Source organism: Suncus etruscus, chromosome 20, assembly GCF_024139225.1.
Source record: "Suncus etruscus isolate mSunEtr1 chromosome 20, mSunEtr1.pri.cur, whole genome shotgun sequence".
Classification (NCBI taxonomy): Eukaryota; Metazoa; Chordata; class Mammalia; order Eulipotyphla; family Soricidae; genus Suncus; species Suncus etruscus.
In genome coordinates this window covers 32706745-32722972 of record NC_064867.1, presented here as the reverse complement: position 1 = coordinate 32722972, position 16228 = coordinate 32706745, and the positions used below count along the sequence as shown (strand labels likewise).

Genomic DNA, 16228 nt, shown 5'->3' with positions numbered 1-16228 from the left:
ACTTCTAAGGGCTCTCTCAGCCATATGGGAGTGCCAGGAATCGAACTTGGGTTGGTTGCTGCAAGACAAATACCCAACCGCTCTGGCCCCATCTGGTGTACCATTTTTTGTTTTGTTTTGTTTTGGGGCCACACGGTGACGCTCAAGGGTTACTCCTGGCTATTGCGCTCAGAAATCGCTCCTGGCTTGGGGGACCATATGGGACGCTGGGGAAATCGAATTGCGGTCCATCCTAGGTTAGTTGCATGCAAGGCAAATGCCCTACTGCTTGTGCCACCGCTCCGACCCCTTATGTGGTGTCTCTTCAAATCCTACATCTGAGTGAGATTATTCTGTATTTTATACCCATTTTATAGGCAACTCAACAGGCAGTCTTACAGGGATCTGAAAACAGCGGGATGCCTCCTTTTTCCCCAGAGCCAGGAGCATGCTAAAGGATTGCAGAGGCCCAGGCTCTTTCAAGCTTCTCTGGGAAGGGTCAGCCCTCATGTCTCTGCCTCTTGAATCAGGACTGCAAGGCTCAGGCACTACTGGTTTGTTTTTTTTGCATGGGCTTCTGGCGGTGTGTGTGTGTGTGTGTGTGTGTGTGTGTGTGTGTGTGTGTGTGTGTGTGTGGTGTGTGTGTGTGTGTGTGTGTGTCTTGTCCAGCTCTCTAGCAGGCTCACCCACGAGTAAGGGACTCTGAGGGAGCTGATGTACTTCCTTTGAGCTGTAGCCCCAAAGGTGTACGGTAGTGAGCTCTTCATCGTTGGGGGTGTGCAAGCCAGAGCTGAGCCTGTGAGCACTGCTGCTGGGACAGGCCCCAGCCACTGCGGGGCTGTTTCCCTGGACAGGGCAGGCACAGGTCGGGTCGGGTGGAGCTGGGCGGGGCAAGGGCTGCTATTTCTGGAGGGTGAGTGCAGCAGGCCCTGGGGGACCAGGGCACCCCGCTGCAGCCATCTGCCGTCCCTGCTCTGCCGCAGCTGCCACTATGTGCACCGCCGCCTCCCATATCTCCAGCCTCTTGGAGAAGATGACCTCCAGTGACAAAGACTTCAGGTGGGTTCAGTGTCTCCCCGGAGCCCCAAGTCCCTGTCCCAACCCCAGGTCCTTGTCCCAGGCACCTCTGCAGCTCTCCCAGCCCCTCTTCCCAACCTTTCCTGGGGTATTAAATATCACCCCCTTCCACAGTGCCACCCTCCCCAGCAGTTCCACTTGAGCCCCAGAACTGTGGCTTCTGCTCACAGCCTCATCCTCTGTTCCTCTCAAAAGGGGGAGTCTGAGTGGGGAGGGCTTCTGCCACCTGTACCCCCACCCTGATGCCTGTCTGTGATGGTTGGAGTGAGGGCAGCTGGAAATTATGGGTCTTTTTTCTCCCCAATTCTCCTTCTTTTTTCTGAATCCTGCCACCAGAGTCTTATATTCCCCCCCTAGGAACAGGGGACTTACTACTGGCTCTGTGCTCAAGATCACCGTTAGGCTCAGGGCACTGTATGTAGTGTCTGGGATCCATCGCAGGTCAACTGAGAGGGAGGCAAAGGCCTCACTGCTGCTTTTTTGCTCTGGCTGCACCCCTGAAACAGATCTGTTTAGATCTGGGGGAGGGTCACCCTGGGGGTACTCAGGGTTACTCCCTTTTTTTTTTAAATTTTAAACTTTATTGATTGTCTTCTGGGCCACACCCAGCTGGTTCTGCACCCAGAAATCGCTCCTGGAAGGCTGGGGGGTCCATATGGGATGCCAGAAATCAAACCGGGTCCCTCCAGGTCGGCTGCATGCAAAGCAAATGCCCTGCACCTGCTGTGTTGTCTCTCGACACTCAGGACTCACTCTGGAGGTGCTCAGGGACTTTTGGGAAGCTGGGGGTCAACCTGGGTCAGCCTTGTGCGAGACGACTACTTTCCTCTCTACACTATCCTCCTGCCCTAAAATATATTGGATGGGTCGGAGAGAGAGATAGCATGGAGGTTCGAATCCGGCGTCTTCATATGGTCCCCCGAGCCTGCCAGGAGTGATTCTGAGCATAGAGCCAGGAGTAACCCTTGAGTGCTGCCGGGGGTGACCCAAAACCAGATAGATAGATGATAGATAGATGATAGATAGATAGATAGATAGATAGATTGTAGTTAGATAGAATAGATAGATAGATAGATGATAGAAAATATATATTGAAAAGAAACAGAGGTATCACTGGCCCAACTCTGTACTTTTGGAGAAAGGTGGGTCAGGAGGGAGAGGGTTGGCCCTGCTCTGTCCCCTCTGAGTGAACAGGACTGTAGAGACCAGCATCCACATTCACTTGCTCCCATTCCTGGGACTTTCCTTTTTGCAGAGGCTCGAGAGCTAGTGAGCCTGGAACTAGTGTAGAGGTCCAACCAGGGAGGACCCCACAAAGGCGGGGCCTTATTCTGGTGTCTGACACCAGCCTTCCCCCCTCTCTCCTGAGCCTTTCAGGAACCCTGGAGTTCCTTAGAGTTGGGTTCAGCACTGGGGGGCTACAACCCATGGGGAGGGGTTTTGCACTGGCAAAACCTCAGCTACAAGTGGGAGTGCTCCTTGTCTGCTTAGGTTTTCCAGGGGACACTGAGAAATTTGGGGGACTCTATGTAGGAAACCCCCCTCAGAGTTTCCCTTTGGGGGAGCATTTGGGCCATAGCCCTAACTCTAGCCACTTAGTGGCTGTGGAATGGGGATAAACCACTTGCCCCCTCTGAACTCAGTTTCTTCTTTTTTTGGGGGGACGGAGGGGACACACCCGGTGATGCCCAGGGGCTACTCCTGGCTATGCGCTCAGAAATCGCTCCTGACTTGGAGGACCATATGGGACGATGGGGGATCGAACTGCAGTCTGTCCTAGGTTAACGCATGCAAGGCAAACGCCCTACTGTTTGTTACCACTGCTCCGGCCCCCTCTGAGCTCAGTTTCTGTTCCACTTTAGTATGTATATGGGGGGGTAATAGCAGAACCCCACAGACAATGAGTGGAAGATAAAGTAGTGATGGATGCCAGGTGAGGCGCAGATTTGCCTCAGTTTCAGAGCACCCCTCACCCTTCACTGGCCCTCCTGGTTCAGGGCCTTCTCCCTATCTTCTCCCTGTTGTTCCCATGTCACCTGCAGGCTGGGTTCGACACCCCCTTTAGGTCCCCCTCCCATTCAGGAGTGATTCTTGCTATATTGTCTCTTTTTGGTTTGGGGGTCACACCCGGCAGCGCTCAGGGGTTCATCCTGGCTCTACGCTCAGAAATCACTCCTGGCAGGCTCGGGGGACCATAAGGAATGCCGGGATTAGAACCACCATCCTTCTGCATGCAAGGCAAACGCCCTACCTTCATGCTATCTCTCTGGCCCCATTTTTTTGTCTCTTTAGTCCTGGGAAACCCAGAATACCTTGGGATCTACTAGCCTTCTTTCCCCACCCAGAGCCTAGCAGTCTGTCCCCTCCACACGCTCAGTGAATATTCTCTGCAAAGCTGCAGGATCCAGCTGAATCTCTGGGACCCTTGCCCCAGGCTCATCATGGGGGGGGGCAGAAATTGTACTAGTTGTTCCCCAAGGTATGGGGAGTTGTGAGATTGTTCAAGGTCACACACCACACACCAGAGGGAGCTGTGAGCAGAGCAAGCCCTGCCAGTCACCATGAGTGCCCAGAAACCACCCCCACCCCAGGCAAGTCAGTGGCTATTTTTAAAGTCCCCAAACCAAGAGAGTTGAATCCTGATGCCAGGAGTCCAGTAGCCCTGTGTTTCAGCTAAGGTGCCTCTAGGGTTTCTCTGGAAAGAAGCAGAGCAACTGGCTCCTGAAGGCAGGTCTGGGGGTTCCCAAGCAGGCAAAGGAAGGCAGGCAAAAAAAAAAAAAAAAGGCAGGCAAAATAAACCATCTTTTGTTATTGTTAATAATTAATCCCCCCCCCAAAAAAGGGTCGGGAGATAGCATGAGGTAGGGCATTCATCTTGCATGTAGAAGGATGGTGGTTCGAATCCCAGCATCCCATATGGTACCCGAGCTGCCAGGGGTGATTTCTGAGTGCAGAGCCAGGAGGAACCCCTGAGCACAGCAGGGTGTGACCCCCAAAACAAACAAAAAAGATATTTTTCCCATTAAAACTTCCCAAGAATGGGATAAAGTGGGGGAAAAAATTTCCATTCTGCAGATGAAAGAACTGAGGCCCAGAGAGAAACTATTCAAGACACTATGCCAATGAAATGGCCAGGCCCTCTAGTTACAACAGCTAAACTCAGTGCTCACTCTTTTTGGATTTTTGGGTCACATATGGCTAGTTCTAGCTATATGTTCAGCTTAGTGGTGCCCTGCTGGTTGTGTGTGATGCCAGGGAGGGAACACAGAACCCCTACTTATAGGCTGATGTGTTCGGCCCATTGAGCCAGTTCTCCAACCCAGTGCCGAGACATATAGGGGGGCACACCTGGAGGTGCTCAGAGTTTACTCCTGAACTCTATGATCAGGATTCACTCCTAGTGGGCTCGAAGGACCACATGGGATGCCAGGGATCAAACTGGAATCAGCTACATGCAAGGCAGTGCCCTTTTGCTGTCCTATCATTCCGGCCCATTTCTTTCTTTTTCTTTCTTTCTTCCTTCCTTCCTTCCTTCCTTCCTTCCTTCCTTCCTTCCTTCCTTCCTTCCTTCTTCTTTCTTTCTTTCTTTCTTTCTTCTTTCTTTCTTCTTTCTTTCTTTCTTTCTTTCTTTTCTTTCTCTCTCTCTTTCTTTCTTTCTTTCTTCTCTCTCTTTCTTTCTTTCTTCTTTCTTTCTTTCTTTCTTTCTTTCTTTCTTTTCTTTCTCTCTCTTTCCTTCTTTCTTTCTTTCTTCTTTCTTTCCTTCTTTATTTTTTCTTTCTTATTTTCTTTCTTTTTTTCTTTCTTTCTTTCTTTCTTTCTTTCTTTCTTTCTTTCTTTCTTTCTTTCTTTCTTTCTTTCTTTTTTTTTCTTTCTTTCTTTCTTCATTCTTTCTTTCTTTTTCTTTCTTTCTTTCTTTCTCCCTTTCTTCCTTTCTTTCTTTCCTTTCTTTTGTTTTATTGTGGTCATGCCCAGCAGCGTTCAGGGGTTCCTCCTGGCTCTACACTCAGAAATCACTCCTGGCAGTCTTGGGGGATCATATGGGATGCCGGGATTCGAACCACCATCTTTCTGCATGCAAGGCAAACGCCCTACCTTTATGCTATCTTTCCAGCCCCATTCCTGTTTTCTTACAGTATGTAAACCAATTCGAAAATGTACATGCTAAAAAAAAATGTACATGCTAACTTTTTCTGTTTTGTTTTGTTTTGTTTTGTTTTGGGCCACACCTGATGATGCTCAGGGGTTACTGCTGGCTATGCACTCAGAAATCACTCCTGGTTTGGGGGACTATATGGGATGCGGGGATTGAAACCAGGTCCGTCCTGGGTCAGCCATGTGCAAGGCAAACACCTTACTGCTGCGCCACCACTCTGACCCCTCCAAACCAACCCTTGACTGGGTTCAAATCCAAACTTGTGTTTTGTTTTTGCTTTGGGGAGATCACACCTGGCAGTGCTCAGGGGCAGTGCCTGGAAGCATGGGGGACCATGAGATGCCAGGGATAAAACCCAAGCACAGGCATGCACTTTAGCACATGAGCCATCCCCAGCCAAAACCCTCTCTGGCTGTTTCCCCTGTGGTGACCAGGCCCAGGCGAGAGTTGTGCCAGTCTTGCCACTCGCTGCCCACCTCCAATCCAGCTACCCTCAGCTAATCCCAGCTGTTAAAAATAAACAGCTCTGACAACCACAAAATGCCTGCCTGGTATAAGGGGTGCCATGGCATAGGTGGCAGGTCAGAGCACGCAGATGCTGGCAACTCAGTCATGCCCAGTTTTGCCAGGGGAGGCCTGGGGGCAGGGCTGTAGGGTTGTGCCAAGTTGTCAGAGACTTGCCCTAAGCTCCCATCTCCAGCTCCTCCTGGCTGTCTTGCTTCTATCTACCCTGTGCTGTCTTTGCAAATCCCTCTTGGTGTCAACCAGCTCCAATAAATAGGGGCATTCGGGTTGCTGGGAGCCTGGGTCATCAGAGTATATGGATCTGTCTTAAGGAGAGAGCCATGCCTGTCTCCAAGGATACATTCAAATATTTGCTTCTAAAAAACAACCCTGAAGCCAGCATGATCTCTGTGTCCCAATGCTTCAAATATGGGCCAGAGAGATAGCATAGCAGTACGGTGTTTGCCTTGCACACAGCTGAACCAAGACAGACAGTGGTTCAAATCCCAGCATCTCATATGGTCCTTCGAACCTGCCAGGAGCGATTTCTGAGTGCAGAGACAGAAGTAACCCCTGAGCGGGCTGGAGAGATAGCATGGAGGCAAGGCATTTGCCTTTCGTGCAGAAAGCAGTGGTTTGAATCCCAGCATCCCATATGGTCCCCTGAGCCTGCCAGGTACAATTTCTGAGTGCAGAGCCAGGAGTAACCCCTGAGCGATGCCAGGTGTGACCCAAAAACAAAAACAAAAACAAAAAACAAAATCCAGTTTTTCAAACAGCCCTACTGGTACTCAGAGAAGGGAAGTCATATAAAGTCATGCAAACACAGTTTCCAGGGCCATGTGCTACGCAACCCTGAGCGTTTGTATGTTGGGTGCACCGTGGCACAGGGTGAGGCTGGCTTTATCTACAGCCCAGGGAAATTCTTCATAGTTCCCATATGTTGGTTTTGGGTGGTGGTGGTGGTGGTGAGGGAGGGAGGGAGGGAGGGAGGGGTTCAACTCCAAGATCCCACTGAAGTTGCTTTCATCTTTCTGTCTCCTGTCCAGGTTTATGGCCACAAGCGATCTGATGACAGAGCTGCAGAAAGACTCCATTCAGCTGGACGAGGACACTGAGCGCAAGGTGGTCAAAATGCTGCTGCGACTTCTGGAGGACAAAAACGAGGAGGTGCAGAACCTGGCTGTAAAGTGGTGTGTGCTGGCCACTGGGTGCAGAGGGGCAGGGCCCAGTGATGGGGGGTTATCTTTAGGGGTCCTTATCTCATGATCCCTTAGATAAGATGATCTTAGATAAGGACCCCTTATCTAAGGGAAACATTTTTTTTGTTTTTTTTTGGGGGGGGGCTACACCTGGTGACACTCAGGGGTTACTCCTGGCTCTGAGCTCAGAAACCGCTTCTGGCTTGGGGGACCATATGGGACGCCAGGGATCAAACCCAGGCTCATCCTAAGTCAGCCGCGTGCAAGGCGAACGTCTTACTGCTGTGCTATTGCTCTGGCCCAAAGGGAAGAAATTGTGAGCAGCTCTTGGAAGCCCATGAGCTGCTGATAGTGCCTTAGTCTGGCTTTCATGAATAGGGAGACACTGAGACTAGGATTGTGTGTGTGTGTGTGTGTGTGTGTGTGTGTGTGTGTGTGTATGTGTGTATGCTATACCCAGTAGTGCTCAGAGCTGACTCCTGAGTCTGCACTCAAGAATTTCTTCTAAAAGACTTAAGGGACCCGATGGGGTACTGGAGATCAAATCTGGATCAGCCATATGCAAGGCAGACACCTCTTTCACTGTCTTGGGTCCAATGCAGTCATTTTTTTATTGTTGTTGTTTTGTTTTGTTTTTTGTTTTGGGTCCACACTCTGCAGCGCTCAGGGGTTATTCCTGGCTCTGTGCTCAGAAATTACTCCTGGCAGGCTTGGGGGACCATATGGGATGCGGGGGATTGAATCTGGGTCTGTCCTAGGTCAGCCACATGCAAGGCAAACATCCTGCCGCTGTGCCATGGCTCGGGCCCCCAATGCAGTCATTTTTAAACTTTGATATGCAGTCAAATCACTGTAGGGTTTAGGAGAAAGGCAGATCCATAGACCCAGAGCAGGACCTGGGAGCCTGCATGTCTGACAAATTTGGGGGAATCTGGCCTTGACTGTGCTTTGAGAAGCAAGGCTCCTGGAAGGCAGAGGCTCCCCATGATTGGTCCATGGACTGCCAAATCAGCATTTCCTGAGCACTTGCTAAAAAAACACATTCTTTTCTTTTTTTTGGGGGGGGGGGTCCACACCCGGCAGTGCTCAGGGGTTACTCCTGGCTCTATGCTCAGAAATCACTCCTGGCAGGCTCGGTGGACCCTAGGGGATGCCGGGATTCGAACCACTGTCTTTCTGCATGCAAGGCAAACACCGTACCTTCATGCTATCTCTTCAGCCCCCAAAAAGACACATTCTTGTAGCCTCCATAGAGCTAATCTAGCCAGGGCTCAGGAGCTTTGTTCTGAGGAGTTCTGATACATGCTTACATTTGGATGACTCTGCTCTGGCCATCCAGCAGAAGTTGCTGGAACTGGCGATTTGACCCTATTCTGAGATGCTAAACCCATGGGGGCAGCAGGTCTGGGAAGGGTCAGGAAGGATGTGGGCAGAGTGGAGAATGTCACTCCTGACATGGAATCCTCCTCTTGATGGAATGGGGGAGCACCTTAGACCTTTTCCTTAACCCTGTGGCCCCAAGGGTCTGAGGGTTTACTCACTCAGGCTCCCTTCCTGCCTACATCCACAGCCTGGGCCCTCTGGTGGGCAAAGTGAAAGAGTACCAGGTGGAGGCCATCGTGGATACCCTCTGTGCCAACATGCGGTCAGACAAGGAGCAGCTCCGGGATGTTGCAGGCATCGGCCTGAAGACGGTGCTCTCGGGGCTCCCTGCTGCAGACACAGGTATCCCAGCTTCAGGGATGCAGGAAACCTCATTCTGGTTTTTCCGCACTGAGGTCATGTCTGAGAGGTGCAGGGACCTGTCTCAGGCTGGTGCGTTAGAGGCAGAGATTGCAGACCCTGAGCTACTTAAATATCATAAGGTGCTGGTCAGGGAAGCTTCTAGCTGTAAGGAGCCAACTTGAGGAGTTGAGAGTGTTTCTTCATCATGCCCAAAGGGCCTCCCTGCACCAGGCAGATAATTTAGCAGCATGGTTAGGGTATGGATGGGGTCTCTACCTGAGTTTCTGCCAGGGGCTTTCCAAAGCCCCCCCCCCAAAAAAAAAAAACATCCACCTCTATGTTACTCACGAGCATTGAGTTATCTGGATTCCCAAGAGTGAGGCTGTCTGGCATGCAGATGGTCAGCTTCCACACTAGGGAAGTAAATGGCATTGGGGGTTGCTTGGGATGGGCCAATCCTGCAGATTGACTTGCATCTGAGATCTGCTCCCTTCTGGGATTCTGTTTTGTTTGTTTGTTTGTTTGTTTGGTTGGTTTGGGGTTGGTATACCTAGAAGTACTCAATGGTTACCCCTGGCTTTGCACTCAGGAATCGCTCCAGGAATGTTGGAGATAGAAACCAGCCAACCATGTGCAAGGCAAATAACCTCCACACTGTGCTATAGCTCTCTGACCCCCTTCCTGGGATTTTGACTCAGGCCTTTACCCATGGGGCCCTCCCTGGCTCCCTGACTCAGCAGGATTTCAAAAACTGTGGGCTCAGGAATGCAGGGGGAGCATAAGGGTGAAGATTGGCCCTGACCTCACAGTGTCCCCTCATGCCCTGTGCAGGCTCAGGTCTGGCTGCCACCGTGTGCAGGAAGATCACGGGCCAGCTCACCAGTGCCATAGCTCAGCAGGAGGACGTGGCTGTGCAGCTGGAAGCCCTGGACATCCTCTCTGACATGTTGAGCAGGTGACGAGATCTCTCTGAGCTCCAGGGTATAGGATGGGGGTACCCCGTGCTCAGGGCTCCTCATGGGTCCATCAGCCCCAGAAGTCTATGTACCTAAGGCCACACTGTTAGGTGGCTGCGTTTGGACTTGAACTCAGGTCTTTCAGAGCCAGAAGTGACATTTACACATTCTCTTCCTTTCTTCCTTCTCTCCTTCCTTTCTTTTGGGCTAGTACAGCTGAGATTTCAAATTGTAGCACAAGTTATGGTTTGAGCATCCCTGTAATATCTGAAAGACTATCAGGGGTCAGAGAAAGTGCCTAGAAGATGGTGTTGGCTGTGTCCAGTGGCACATAAAGCCCCCTGAAGTAAGATCAGCTATCAGAGCAATGTCTGAAGGGGTTCAGAGGAGGAATCCCTGCCCCCACAGAATGGTGGAGAACCTTTCTAGAAAGGGTTGTGCTAGAGCTGAACCTCCACAGATGGACAGGGAACATGGCTCAGTGGTACAGCACATGGATTTGACACTCTAAAGTTGGGCAGGATGTAGTCTGACCTGGACAGACCCTAAGTTAGGGGACACTGGACAGAAACCATTACATCTGGAGCTCGGAGAGAAGATGGAAGTGTGGGATCCAGAGCAGTTTGGGGGGTGTGGAATGTGGAGGGGGATGAGGCCTGAGGGCCATGGTGGAGCCAGAGGGTGGGCAGAAAGTGGGTAAGCTAAGACTATCCGGAAGACCTGAGGATCTTATGACAGGGTTTTTGCTGTTGTCATGGTGTATCCATTGCATGTGGAAGAGCTGGGCAGAGGCATATGATGCAGTAGTGAATGGGTTAGGGCTGGATCATGCAGGGGTGAATAGTGCAGGGGCACATGGAGCAGGGGCACATGGTGCAGGGGCAGATGATGTAGGAGTGATGGTATAGGGGCAGATGGTACAGGGGTAGATGGTGGAGGGGTGGATGGAGTAGGGGTGAATAACATAAGGATATGGTTTGAGCTGAATGCTGCAATCCCGGGATATTTAGACTGAATTTGGGGCGGACACATCCAATGGTACTCAGGGTTGTTTTTTTTTTTCCTGGCTCTGTGCTCAGAAATCATTCTTGGTAAGCTTGGGGGACTACATGAGATGCAGGGGATTGAACCCTGGTCAATCCCAGGTCAGCTGTAATGCAAGGCAAATAAATGCCCTACCCACTGTGCTAATCGCTCCAGCCCCTAGACTGAATTTAAGAAATTAATTCATAAGTCCAAGACTCGAGGATGGCACCTCCAGACCCCCCAATACATGCCATTGGGTTCACATGAGGAACATGTGTTCACATGGGGAACAGAAGCCAAGTAGGAAAGGACTACAGAGGATTCAGTTTGGGACTTATTGGTTTGGCAGGACTTGGTCTGGCTACCAGAGTTTCCAGAACAGGCCCTGCCAGGTAGCTGGTAAACAAATACCAAAAGTCCCAAGGGTCTCTGGACTGGACAGAGCCACGGGGAATGTGAGGGCATGTGTTCCTATGAAGAGAGAGAAGAGATTTCAGAAGGCCAGAAAGGTGGTTTGTTGGTAACACTATGTCTCGTACGAATGTGGTGTTGGCCTCAATCCCAAAGCTGTTAAAGAATAAGTAAAGGGATCAGAACAGAGAGGCAGAATCTGCCTGCAGAAACCATTCTCTGCTGTATGTAGCCTATTAACCCTGCACCCAGAGTTCAATTTACCCATTAGGCACTAAAGTCATCAAGAATTTGTTAGAGTGGGGGCCAGAGAGATAGCATGGAGGTAGGGTGTTTGCCTTGCACGCAGAAGGATGGTGGTTCAAATCCCAGCATCCCATATGGTCCTCTGAGCCTGCCAGGAGCGATTTCTGAGTGTAGAGCCAGGAGGAACCCCTGAGTGCTGTCGGGTGTGAGCCCCCACCTAAAAAAAAAAAAAAGAATTTGGCAGAGTGACTAGGTCAGACAAGTCAGAAGCCTATTTTAGACTAATCTGGCCTCAATGATTAGCATAAATTAGAGGAGAAACGACACACCACCCCCTTCACCTCCCCACCCCTGTTATCTTTAGCAAAATTCCAAGACCTACGTTCAATCTTGACTTTCCATTTCTTGACTGAGTGGACTTGAGAATGACTCTTCCAGGGGCCAGAGAGACAGTACAGCAGGGAGGGTTCTTGCCTTGCACACCACTGCCTGGGATTGGATCCCTAGCAGGATCCCATATGGTCCCCTGAACCTGTCAAAAGTGATCAGAGTCTGCAGGGCCAGGAGTAAACCCTGAACACTGCTGGGTGTTACCCTAAAATTTGAAAGGAAGGGAGGGAGGGAGGGAGGGAGGGAGGGAGGGAGGGAGGGAGGGAGGGAGGGAGGAGGAAGGAAGGAAGGAAGGAAGGAAGGAAGGAAGGAAGGAAGGAAGGAAGGAAGGAAGGAAGGAAGGGAAGGAAGGAAGGAAGGAAGGAAGGAGGAAGGAAGGAAGGACTCAAAGGAGGAAGGAAGGACTCAAAGGAGGAAGGAAGGAAGGACTCAAAGGAGGAAGAATGGAGGGGAGGGAGGGAGGGAAAAAAAGGAAGGAAAGAGGGAAGGAAGGGAGGAAGGAGTGAGGATGTCCCTTCAAGGACTGGGACGTGGCTCTGAAGTTATGCCTTGCATACACGACACATAGGTTCCATCTCCAGCATGGCAAGAAACAAAATAGAACAGATGCCTTCCCAGTGTGCTTTCCTTCTGTGAGAAAGTCACTCCACGCCCTCTCAGGATGCCACTCCATCTCACAGGGCCCAAGAGCAATGAGTTGACACAGGTTCCAGGTGGAGGCAAAGAGGGAGTGAAAAGTGCCCGTCTAAGCTGGCACTTCCAACACCTACCCTGGGTCCCCAGGCTAGGTGCCCCCTTGAGCGCCTTCCACGCCAGCCTCCTGCACTGCCTACTGCCCCAGCTGAGCAGTCCGCGTCTGGCCGTTCGCAAGCGTGCTGTCGGGGCACTGGGCCACCTGTCAGCTGCCTGCAGCACCGACCTCTTCGTGGAGCTCGCCGACCACCTCCTAGACCAGCTGCCTGGCCTCCGTGAGCCTGCCAGCCCTGCCACCATTCGCACCCTGATCCAGTGTCTGGGAGGAGTGGGCCGCCAGGCAGGACACCGCCTGGGTAAGGAGCAGGGCACGGGTGAGGGGCATAGTTTGTAGTGGGCATAGGAGGCCAGACATGGTCCCTCGATAGATAGATAGATAGATAGATAGATAGATAGATAGATAGATAGATAGATAGATAGATAGATAGATAGATAGATAGATAGATAGGTAGATAGATAGATAGGTAGGTAGGTAGGTAGGTAGGTAGGTAGGTAGGTAGGTAGGTAGGTAGGTAGGGTAGGTAGGTAGGTGGATGGATGGATGGATGGATGGATGGATAGATGGATGGATGGATAAAAAGAGTTAGATGGATGATGGATAGATATAGATAGATGGATGGATGAATAGATAGATAATAGATAAAAAGATAGAGTTAGATGGATGATGATAAAGAAGATGGGTAGATAGATAGATAGATAGATAGATGAATAGATAGATAGAGTTATATGGATGATGGAGATAGATAGATAGATAAAAAGATAGTTAGAGGATGATGGGTAGGTAGATAGATGATGGATGGATGGATGGATGGATAGAGAGATAGATGGATGGATGGATGAATAGATGGATGGATGGATAGATAGACATACATAGTAAATAGACAAATACATAGTAGCTAGACAGATAGTAGATGGATGAAAAGAAAGAAGAAAGAAAGAAAGAAAGAAAGAAAGAAAGAAGAAAGAAAGAAAGAAAGAAAGAAGAAAAGAAAGAAGAAAGAAAGAAAGAAAGAAAGAAAAAAGAAAGAAAGAAAGAAAGAAAGAAAGAAAGAAAGAAGAAGAAAGAAAGAAAGAAAGAAAGAAAGAAAAGAAAGATAGAGAAAGAAAGAAAAAAGAAAGAAGAAGAAAGAAGAAAGAAGAAAAAGAAAGAAAGAAAGAAAGAAAAGAAAGAAAGAAAGAAAGAAAGAAAGAGAAAGAGAAGAAGAAAGAAAGAAGAAAGAAAGAAGAAAGAAAGAAAAGAAGAAAGAAAGAAGAAGAAAGAAAGAAAGAAAGAAAGAAAGAAAAGAAAGAAAAAGAGAAAGAAAGAAAGAAGAAAGAAAAGAAAGAAAGAAAAAAGAAAGAAAAGAAGAAAGAAAGAAAGAAAGAAAGAAAGAAAGAAAGAAAAAGAAAGAAAGAAGAAAGAAAGAAAGAAAAAGAAAGAAAGAAGAAAGAGAAAGAAAGAAAAAAAGGAAGGAAGAAGGAAGGAAGGAAGGAAGGAAGGAAGGAAGGAAGGAAGGAAGGAAGGAAGGAAGGAAGGAAGGAAGGAAGGAAACAAAATAATTGGGGCCAGAGAGATAGCATGGAGGTAAGGCATTTGCCTTGCATGCAGAAGGTCAGTGGTTTGAATGCTGGCATCCCATATGGTCCCCCAAGACTACCTGGAGAATTTTCTGAGTGTAGAGCCAGGAGTAAGCCCTGAGCGCTACTGGGTGTGACCCAAAAGAAAAGAAAACTAAATAATTGCAGCCAGATTTAATTAAAGCACTTTTGTTTTTCAAAAGCAAGGGGTTTTATTATGCAAGCATATGCAGGGGCTCTCAACGTAGCCTAAATAAGCCATAGAATGAGAGCCCCGAACCAGATTTAACAAGCCTTTATATAGCTTTTCAGACAGTGGGAAATTACAGTAGGGTGGTCCATTTCAGGGAGTACATGACACTTGACTTTTGCTCAGTTACATTTTTGCAAGATTTAGATAATCACAAGTCACAAGGTTTGCAACAGTTAAAATGTTAAGGACAAGTCCTTGGGATTTAGGAAGGGGTGGGGTCCAGGGCATCAAGGGCGAGTCCTCGGGAAGCTTGATGCAGCCAAGTTCAGTTTGGTGCCACCTGGTCTCCTTAAAAATATGGACCGCTTCGGGGCCCGGAGGGCGTTTGCCTTGCAAGCAGCCGATCCAGGACCAAAGGTGGTTGGTTCGAATCCCGGTGTCCCATATGGTCCCCGTGCCTGCCAGGAGCTATTTCTGAGCAGACAGCCAGGAGTCACCCCTGAGCATCGCCGGGTGTGGCCCAAAAACAAACAAAAATCTTATTCTTGGGGCCGGAGAGATAGCATGGAGGTAAGGCGTTTGCCTTTCATGCAGGAGGTCATCAGTTCGAATCCCGGCGTCCCATATGGTTCCCCGTGCCTGCCAGTAGCGATTTCTGAGCCTGGAGCCAGGAATAACCCTGAGCACTGCCAGCTGTGGCCCAAAAACCACCAAAAAAAAAAAAAATGGACCGCTTCACGAATTTGCGTGTCATCCTTGCGCAGGGGCCATGCTAACCTTCTCTGTATCATCCCAATTTTAGTATATGTGCTGCCGAAGCGAGCACTAAAGCAACTTTTGATTGGGGAAATAATGCTTACGTAAATGAACCACTCTTGTTTTGCTCATTTGTTAATTGTATTCCTTTGTGGCACCACACCTGGCAGTGCTCAGGGGTTACTGGGACAATTGTGATGTTAGAAACTTAATTTCAGCTTACTGCATGCAAAGCATGTGTTCCAGTCCCAGGACCCCCCTTTTTTTTTCTTTTGTTTGTTTGAAGGCCTCACTGGCTCAGGGATTACTCCTGGCTCTGCACCACTCAGGAATGAGTCCTGATGATACTGAGGGATCACACCTGATGAGCTCAGGGAATCACATAAGATGCTGGAGAATGAAACTGGCCACCTGCAAGGCAAACAACCTACCCACTGTAGTATTGTATTGCCCCCCTCTTCCCACTTTTTTTTTTTTGTTTTTCGGGCCACACCTGTTTGATGCTCAGGGGTTACTCCTGGCTAAGCACTCAGAAATTGCCCCTGGCTTGGGGGACCATATGGGATGCCGGGGGATCGAACCACGGTCCTTCCTTGGCTAGCGCTTGCAAGGCAGACACCTTACCTCTAGCGCCACCTCGCCGCCCCCCCTTCCCACCTTTTTATTTTTTGTTTGGTTTTGGGGGCCATGATCCACAGCATTCTGGGGCTATTCCCAGTAGTGCTCTTTCCCCAGTCCTAGCCACACTATTTAATGGATACAAGTTAGGGCCTAGAGAGCCATCTCACTGGGGTTAGTGCATGCTTTGCATGCAAGAGGACTGAGTTTGATCTCCAGCACTGTATGATCCCCTCAGGGGCCCTAAGAAGTAAGTCCTAAACACAGAGCTAAAAGTAGACTCTGAGCATTGCCAAGTGTGGCTTCTGCCCCTCGCCCCAAAAAGAATGTGATTCCATAATTTTTTAACTTTATTTATTGCTTGACTAATTGATTGGTTATTGGGCCACACCCAGTAGTGCTCAGGGGTCGCTCCTGGCTCTGGACTCAGAAATCGCCCCTGGCTAGAGAAGGAAGGCTGGGGGACCATATGGATGCTGGAAATCGAACTGGGTCCCTCCAAGGTCAGTTGCATGCAAGGCAAATTGCCCTACCACTGTATATCTCTTCGACCCCTGATTCCATAATTTTGAGCTTGCTTATTTCTATAGTATGTGGTACTCACTGCCACCGCAATAAAGAACATGCCCATCATCCTATAAGTTTCCTACCATCTTTGATTTCATCCTTCCCTATGTTTCAC

At 49.4% G+C, this 16228-nt stretch overlaps 1 protein-coding gene and 1 non-coding gene across 3 annotated transcripts in view; one reads left to right on the top strand and one right to left on the bottom strand.

The window, feature by feature from the left end:
- Positions 1–970: 970 nt before the first annotated feature.
- Positions 971–16228, top strand: part of CAND2 (cullin associated and neddylation dissociated 2 (putative)) — a 36121-nt gene continuing 20863 nt past the window's right edge. The window contains exons 1-5 of one of the 2 annotated variants that reach the window (XM_049766257.1): positions 971–1038; positions 6763–6906; positions 8486–8640; positions 9472–9595; positions 12453–12718. In XM_049766257.1, the coding sequence (XP_049622214.1) occupies positions 971–1038; positions 6763–6906; positions 8486–8640; positions 9472–9595; positions 12453–12718 (757 nt within the window). The remainder of the gene's footprint in view (positions 1039–6762; positions 6907–8485; positions 8641–9471; positions 9596–12452; positions 12719–16228) is intronic. The other variant, XM_049766258.1, reaches the window with a different exon arrangement.
- LOC125998322 (U6 spliceosomal RNA) lies at positions 14892–14998 on the bottom strand. Its single transcript, XR_007491912.1, has one exon. It is a non-coding gene; the product is annotated as a U6 spliceosomal RNA (small nuclear RNA).